At 46.3% G+C, this 8,253-nt stretch overlaps 1 protein-coding gene across 2 annotated transcripts; it reads left to right on the top strand.

Moving 5' to 3' along the window:
- Positions 1-1,357: 1,357 nt before the first annotated feature.
- POLR3H (RNA polymerase III subunit H) lies at positions 1,358-7,862 on the top strand. Of its 2 annotated transcripts, none has more exons than XM_041481660.1 (6): positions 1,358-1,660; positions 2,869-2,965; positions 4,578-4,664; positions 5,629-5,692; positions 6,305-6,512; positions 6,990-7,862. In XM_041481660.1, exons 1-6 carry the CDS (start codon positions 1,550-1,552, stop codon positions 7,041-7,043), a joined length of 621 nt encoding a protein of 206 aa, XP_041337594.1. In that variant the 5' UTR covers positions 1,358-1,549; the 3' UTR covers positions 7,044-7,862. The 2 variants fall into 2 exon arrangements, with proteins under 2 accessions (XP_041337594.1, XP_041337593.1); XM_041481659.1 differs by having other exon boundaries at positions 4,578-4,694.
- Positions 7,863-8,253: the final 391 nt, after the last annotated feature.

Genomic DNA, 8,253 nt, shown 5'->3' with positions numbered 1-8,253 from the left:
CACTGTCAGCCAGGGATGTTTGGTTTTCCTGGCAGATCTTTTTTTAAGCACACTTCAAACAACCTCCTTTCATTTTGCCTGACAAACCTCAGACGTTAGCACACCCCCTTGTTTTCTGCTATCCCTCATGCTGCTTCTCCCTCACACTGATTCCTTTGCTGCAGAATGCACCGAGGCCTCAAAAATTATATGATGGGGGTTGGTTTCTTTTTGGCAACTAACACTCACAGATTATTCCAGCTCTGTATGGTAGCAGCTTGTTCCTAAAAAGAACCTTGACCTAAGCATTAGGCAGACACAGCTGTGAGGGACTTCCAGGTGCAAAGAGCATTACAAACCCACCCAGGAGATGTGGGCAAACAGCTGAACAAGTGGCAGAGACTTTCATCTTTGGGCTCCTGAGTGCAAGAGAGACACAGAGCTCCTGAAGCAGGTCCAGCAGAGGGCAACAAGGATAACTGGGAGACTGGAGCTCCTCTCTTCCAAGGAAAGGCTGAGGGAGCTGGGCCTGTTCAGGCTTGGGAAGACTGAGAGGGGACCTCATCAATGTGTATGAGTACATGAAGGGTGCCAAGAGGCTGGAGCCAGGCTCTTCCCGGTGGTGCCAAGCAGCAGGACAACAGGCAGTGGGGCAGAATTGGTGCACGGGAAGCTCCACCTGTAAGGAACTTTTTTCTGTGCAGGCTGGTGGAACAGGTTGCCCGGAGAGGCCGTGGAGTCTCCCGCACAGGAGAGGGAAAGCAGGAACTCTCTGGATGCAATTCCTGTGCCATGTGCTTTGGGATGACCACAATATCAAAACAGCTGGAAAACAAACTTTCTAGCACATTCTCAAGCACTAGAAAGCAGGCATTCTTTATCTACATAGGACGCACAAAAGACTAGCTCTGAAAATTTCTATTCTCTGTTATTTATCAACCCTGCTTGAGCAGGGAGGTTGGACCAGATGCCCCACTGTGTCCCGTACTACCTGACCTGTTCCGTGCTTTTGTGATCTTTGCTGCCCTATCTGGATTGAAGTTCAGGAAAATGATAAATTAAATCAGAATCAGAATAACCGCAGTCGGGAATTGTTCTAGCTGGGGCACGGGAGAAAGTGCCCGGGGACCCACCTGCTAGAGGCAGAGGGGAAGGAGGGAACTACACAGCATCCCTGCAAAGGACGCCCGGCTACTGAGTCCCTTTTCAGATGAATATTACCCAAAACCGGCCCCGGCCCTCACCCAACCCTCGCCCGCTCCGCGGCCAGCGGGGGCCGAGCCCAGCGCGGCGCCGCCCCGCCCGAGGACGGGCAAAATGGCGGCCGCGGGGGCCCCGCCCCGCCCCGTCCCGTGTCAATCAGGGCGCGCGACGCGTCCGGGGCGCGCGGCGCGGCTCCGCGTGCGGCGGGCGGCTGAGGGGCGCTCCCGGCGCTCCCGGGCCGGTTCCTTGGGGACAGCCGGGACACCGCCCGCCGGGCGCCGTGCCACGCCTTGGGGTGCCCTCCCAGCCCGGTCCTCGCGGCCCTCCCATTCCCGAGGCTGTTGGCGTCTCCTCGCCCCCCGCCACCATGTTTGTGCTGGTGGAGATGACTGACACTGTAAGAATTCCTCCCTGGCAGTTTGAAAGGAAACTGAACGAATCCATTGCCGAAGAGCTAAACAAGAAGTTGGCCAATAAGGTAAAGCCGTGGGTCACTAGTAGGTTGATGCAGGCATCACAGCATCCCCGAGGATTCCTTCCTTTTCTTGGTGCCTGCTGAGGTGCGTGGGTGAGGTGTCAGAGGGGTTTAGATGTGAAGGCCATCCCCTGCGACTGTCAACAAAGAGCCACTATCATCTCAAAGGGGACATTTTTCTAATGGCTGATGTTGTAATGGGAAGATACCGAGACACCAGATGGGGCAGAGGAGCGTGGAAGAGAAGTGAGAGCAGCTGCTGGTTTGGGTTAAAAGGAGCAATCCAAAATGCAGCCTGAAAAACAAATGCAAACTAATCCATCCAGTGGGGAACTTAAAGAAAAAACCCCTATATAAACACATGCAGAACAGTAATACTGGAAGAGAAATGAAGCTGCTAATAGCTGATTTGGTCTGTGCTTGGTAATTGAAATACATGGTGGCAGTAGGAAGTTGGTCTTTGGTGCAGGATATAAAAAGTGTTTTCTGGTGGACCTGGAGGTCAGAGTTTCCCTGTGCAGCCCCGGGACTGTGATTAGTGTATGGCTTTCAACACAGGACAGGCACAAAACTCAAAATGCAGCTGTAAATGTGAGAGGAGCTCAAAAGAGCAGCCTGAAGGGATCGAGGGTTGTGAACAGCAGATTATACAGGCAGGTTATGAAGAGCAAAAGTCTTCCTTCATCCACTGGTGACTGGTGGATGCCTCAAATTTCCTAGGCAGTGAAGCTGTCTCAGAAGTAGCAGAGAAACCAAGAATTCACCTCGTGTCTCCCCAGAGCTAATACAATATAATATAATATAAGACAAAGGCAAGCCTAGAGGCTTCTGAGAGTGTAACTCTAGCAAAAAGTGTCTTTAGCATTTGGACAAGCTGTGGGGCTGCTGAATGATTGGGAGCTCTTTACTGTCTTGGCAGCTCAAGTTCTCCCACCTCTGACACTTTCCCCAAGGGTTTCTCTTTGTAGCAGTGCTCTTTCCAGTTCTTTCCAGTGCCAGTGAAAATGTGCTCCCACAATTTGGATTGGGGTTCCCCTACGCTGCTGGTGGTGTTGAAGGCAGTGTTCCAAAACAGCCTCCATCCCATTTTGTCAGCCCTGTGTTGCTGCCTTTTGAAAAGGTGTGCATAATGTATGAATTCCATAGTTTGCTTGATTTTACCTGCTGGGTTGCTTGATTTACTGCTCTTGAATTTTTTTTTCTTTTATCAGGTGGTGTACAATGTTGGGCTCTGCATCTGTCTGTACGATATCACAAAGCTGGAAGATTCATACATATTTCCTGGGGATGGTGCATCACACACCAAGGGTAACTGCTTTTCCTCAGTGATATTGTGTTGCAGAAGGTTAATTAATGATCTGGAAATGTAAGCTGAGTTCAGTTGTTAGGGGCACTAACAACTTAAGTTCACAGCCTTGACTCTGCTCCTGTTAGGAGGGCAGGAAGAACATGGTGAAAGTCTCTTGTTTTCTTTGCCATTTTGTGTACAAATACAGCTTTAAATAGCCAGGCCTTCTTGCCTTATCCAGCAGCCCATCTCTGTTCTACAGCTGGAGCCATAGGTGTGGGGTAAGGAAAGGGTTGATTTAGTTGAAAATTATTGAAAGTCTGCACATAGAAAATAAGTTGTAATAATTGGTCTGCATTTCTCTGATATTTTTTCTTTTTAAAGCCTATTTTCCCTAGCTAGGATATGAAACCTGTTTCTACATGTAGCATTTGCACAGCATTTAACACTCTTGTGCTAGCTGGAAGTTTTATGACACTTTTGTTGAAACTTAGACAGATCTGGTTCATCATACATTTCTAGTGATTTTTTTAATAAGAAATGACTAATTTCTTTACTTTGACTGTTGGCAAATCTGAGTAAAAACTTGAAGTGCATGAAAGAAAATTTCTTTTTTTAAAGTTAAAATAAGGCTTTAAACTGGTAAGAGATCCATTTTCTAGCTTCAGTTTACAGTGTGGAATCATAGGTTGAGCACATGAAATATCTCCTGTTAGAAGGGAACTGTACTGACTCTGTGTGCCTCCCCTTGTCTAAATTTTAACTCCAATAGAACTCATTTCCTGAAAATAAAAGCTTCTCTAATACCGAAGGAGGATGTCAGGCTTTCCTGCTTGCTTTAAACTCCATTCAGCTTCTCAGCTTAGAATTACTCCTTGAACTGAAAGAAGAGAACTTTTCTCTCTGAGCTTGGGGAAAAACGTTTGCTTTCAGAATCTGGGGTGGCACTTTGATAAATCCCGCTGTGTCTGGTAATAACTCTTTCTGTAATGCACTGCCTGTGTTGTATGTGAAAGAGGAGCACTGAGGAGGTACAGCTAAAATGATGTTCAATTTCTCAGAAGCATCATTTGGCTGAGATTGCCTTAGTGTAGCAGTCTTATAATAACAAATGCCGTGTGCTTAGTTAGAAACATTTTATCTAGCGTGGAGGAAAAATCCTGTTATGTTAGAGAACCTTATTTATCTGATAATACTTGATTTAAAAGATTTCATTTAATGAAAATACAGCATTGCAGACAAAGATAAAAGGCAGAAGTATTAGGAGAAAGTATAATTTCAACTGATGCTCTTGACCGTGAAGCATTGTGCTTCCATCATAACTTAATCAGAGGCCATGCTCCATGTTTACCATCATACACTTTCTTTTCTGTGAACTTGCAAAACTGAGGAGCTGGGAACAGGACACTGCTGATCAGCTGCTGCCAGAATTTGTACAAACTAGATAGGAATCAGAACTCTTATTCCCATTTTTCTATCTAATCAGTGCCTGTAAAGAAGTCATAAAAGAAACTGTGTGTTTTAGAGGGCATATATATAGGATGTGGGATTTTGTTTTAATGGCTGCCACCCTGTGGGAGGACTGTAGTTTACCAACATGGACATAACATTAATGATGTGTTTTCTTTTAAGTGCATTTCCGCTATGTGGTCTTCCATCCCTTCCTGGATGAGATTCTCATTGGACAGATCAAAAGCTGCAGTCAGGATGGCGTCCACGGTAAACTGCAACTTCTGACATTGGGGACATGTGAGCTGCAGAGTCCTTGGGTCTGTTGAGACACTGATTTCTGGAGTGATGCTGTCTGTGGGCTGGTTAATGGCTATTGCTGACCTCTAGTGCTGCTGTGATCTGAGGTGATTGGTAGTTTGAGCCTGGCAGCTTCCCCTGACCTTGATGGTTTTGTCTGCACTCCCTTTTCCTTTTGCCCAAGAATAACAGGCAGACCTGTCTGGATTCCTTCCTTGCTTCAGTTAACAGAATTTGTTTTGTTCAAACTGGAACTATTGGCTTGTGTTGGTCTGATGTACTTTTCCTATAGTGCTGTGCAAATTTGTGTTCTTTTCCTGTACCTGAAAACGTGTCAGGGAAGTGTTTTCGTGAGCACAAAGTGCTGCCAGAGTCATGGAATATATAATTGATGAGTTGCTTTCCTTTCCTCTCGGAGTCTTCCATACAAGGGAGCTCTGCTGCTCAGTTGTTAAATTAGGACAATAAGGTTACCTTGGCTGCTTTTGTTGCTGAATTTGGGCATGGTCCATTCCCTGATAAAATTCAACATCATGAAATCTTAAGGGGGATGTGGGGGCTGTTCTTACTTTATATTGGTCTTTATTTAACGTACTACATCTGTGATTTCTGAGCTCTTTTTTGTCACAGACCTCTATAGCATCTGACTCATTTCTTGGAACGCTTTCATTTCCATTCCTGCTCCAAACAACCTTTTCCTTTCCCAGCGGGCACGAAGACTGTGCCCTCTGTTGCTCTATGTACTTTCAGCTGGGTGGTTGCTTTGCTGCCAACTGAAATTGAGCGTTGTGGCTCAAAGAATAATTCCTGCATAATCTCAGTGTCCTTCCTGAGAGAGGAAGGAGAATGAGCCTAGAAATGCATTTTAGGAATCGCTGTGGAACATCATTTGCAAAGAATGTTTTCAGTCTTTACCAGATTCTTTTCTCTGCAGTTTCTCTTGGATTCTTTGATGATATTGTCATCCCACCAGAATCCCTGCAGCAGCCAGCTAAGTTGTATCCTTTGATCACCTTTGATAGCTTCACTACTTCATTTCAAAAGATTGTGCAGTGCTGGCCCAACAGGCATTCACCACTGCAACAATGAAGGTGCTCAGCGGCAGAAGCTAAGCCCCTCTGTCGGGCAAGTCCCACAGACTGTTATCGCAGCTAGACAGGCCCTCACGCTCATTAGGTTTTGCAGGATCATTGTGCTTGCTGGTAGCAATGAATGGCAGTGTCCCCTGCCCTGTTGTAATCCCTGCCTCCAGTCTTGGCTGCTGCTGAAGATAGAGTGCGGGTTTTACCACATCGTGTAATGTCCACATACGTGTGTGTCTGATGTACTTCAGTGTGGTAGGTGAGGTTGTCTTGGGTCTGAGGAGTTTTGCTTGTCTGGGGGTCTTTTCTGCTGCTGGGATTTTTTGGAGGATGTCTAGACAGGCAGCATACAGCTTGATGCAGAAAAATCAGAAAGATGAGGGTCCTGGGCTGTGCAGACAATGAGCTGGGACAGCACATTGCAGATTGGGAAATAAGTGTGAAAAGGCTTTGAATCGAGTGTTCTCAGAACTGTCAGAAAGTCATCTGTCAAGGAGAATGCTATTTCCCTCCTTAATCCTTGGCCAGTGATGAAGCAGAGCAGGTGTGGGTGTGGGAATACGAGACAGAAGAAGGGGCCCATGACCTTTACATGGACATTGGGGAAGAGATCCGCTTCCGAGTCGTGGATGAGACATTTGTTGATACATCACCGACCGGTCCAAGCTCTGCAGAGGCTTCCACTTCAAACGCCGCAGAAGAAGTCCAGAAGAAAGAGGCACCCTACACTCTTGTGGTAACTATGTGCATTAGTTCTTACAGCTTTGTAAGTGTTGTGGTTTATTCAGTGTCTAAAATAGCACCACTTTCCCAAGGAACTGATTGCTTTAAGCTGACCATGAAGCAGAGTCACAAAATGAAAGGAGTGGAAAAGGGAAGAAATGAGGTTGTTCTTGTGGTTGCTCTGTTTTCTGAGTGTTTTCCCTGGAACACTTTGTGATTGTTGGTGGTTCCCCCTGGGAACTGATTTAAAGCAAACTACGTGTGTATGAAGAGTGCGGAGCTGGGAGCAACACATCAAGGTCTACGTGGCAACTGAACGATCTTTCCTTGCAGTGTTCTGGCATAAAACCTGAGTACAATGCATGAGAAAGGTGGATCTGAACCAGTGGCAGCTGTGTTCCATAACTCAGATGGGAAAGATGATATATTTTTAGGCATTTTCTCTATGCAGTTTACAATTGCATGCTCTCATCTTTCTCTCTATGAACAGGGATCAATCAGCGAGCCAGGCCTGGGCCTCCTGTCGTGGTGGACAAACAGTTAGCTGCCATCACAGCCTTCTCCACAGAAAATCTTTCCAGTGGATGTTTGGGACATAATGGGACCCTGCTGGTGCTCACTGCTCCTCTGAAGCTGAATAAGAAATTAGATCTGCCATTCTGTTTTCCCTTCAGCTTCCAAGCTGCCAGAGAGAGACAGTTGCTTTCAAGAAAAGTCTTCACTGATCTGCAGAAGTGAATTTACAGGCACAAAAAGCCTTGAGCACAACAGCTACAAACTCAGCTGGAGCTTTGGTCTCCTGCCCTGGAGGGAAAATTGTGGAGGTCTTTGCTTGCCTGAATCAAGGAAAGAGTTGACTTTAGTGAGTAAGGGCAGAAGAGAATACCTATCGAGAAGTATCACTCCTTAGGTTGGAAGCTTGATCTCAGAGGAGTAGAAATCTGCCCTTCTCTTGACAGGAACTGAAGAAGAGACAGCAAAAGGCTTGAGTTAGTAGAGGTGTGGTACTCTGGAGACCTGGAAAATGCTGCTGCTGAGAGAGCAGGGGAGGTGGTGGTGATGTTCTGCTAAGTATGGGAACTTCACCCATGGATGAAGTCAGCCAGAAGGAAGAGGAATGACAGTTTACCCAAAAGTAACTCAGGCTTAGTGAAGATGACCACTGTGGAAAACTACAGGCTGCTTAATGTGCTGAATGGAATGACTTTTTTGGGGTGGGCTGTATTGATGCAGAGTGAGCTGAACTTTGCAGGAGTTTGAAAATATGAAATTATTGACTGAAATGGATGAAGGCTGCTTTGAGCAAGCGAAATCCTTGTTTGTGGGGTTTTAATACTGTAAGTGGAATAAACAGTAAAAACCACACGGCCTGCCTTCCTGTACAATTTGTGGGGAAACTATTAGCTTCCTGCCTAGCAGGAAGAAAACACTTGCCTCCTGCAGTTCAGCTACTTGGATTTCAAGGCAGACAGAGTTGAGACCAACGCTTTGCTCTGTGCTAACAGCCAATGACAAACAATTGCCATCACCCTCCCTGACAGCAGTACAAGGAAAGGAGGGAACAAAACAGTGAGTAAAATCTATGCAGGGCCCGTTGCCAAGAGAGTGATGTTGCACATAATTACAAAGCCAGCCACGTTTGGCAGGAAGGAGCTGTAATTCCCTGGGATAGTGGGTCTGCTTAACCTCCAACTGTGAAAACAAAGCCTGAGTCATCAGCGCCCTCCCTGCAGCATCGTTAGAACCCCTTAATT

Source organism: Pyrgilauda ruficollis, unplaced genomic scaffold, assembly GCF_017590135.1.
Source record: "Pyrgilauda ruficollis isolate IOZ18807 unplaced genomic scaffold, ASM1759013v1 scaffold56, whole genome shotgun sequence".
Taxonomy (NCBI): domain Eukaryota; kingdom Metazoa; phylum Chordata; class Aves; order Passeriformes; family Passeridae; genus Pyrgilauda; species Pyrgilauda ruficollis.
Note: the sequence above shows the minus strand (reverse complement) of the source record. Positions and strands in the feature narration are given on the sequence as shown.

Bases quoted from the DNA above. Each gene is read 5' to 3' on its own strand.
- POLR3H (XM_041481659.1), top strand. From the start codon at position 1,550: ATGTTTGTGCTGGTGGAGATGACTGACACTGTAAGAATTCCTCCCTGG. The intron at 1,661-2,868 runs GTAAAGCCGTGG...TTCTTTTATCAG, and splicing joins ACAAGAAGTTGGCCAATAAG to GTGGTGTACAATGTTGGGCT. The intron at 2,966-4,577 runs GTAACTGCTTTT...TTTTCTTTTAAG, and splicing joins TGGTGCATCACACACCAAGG to TGCATTTCCGCTATGTGGTC.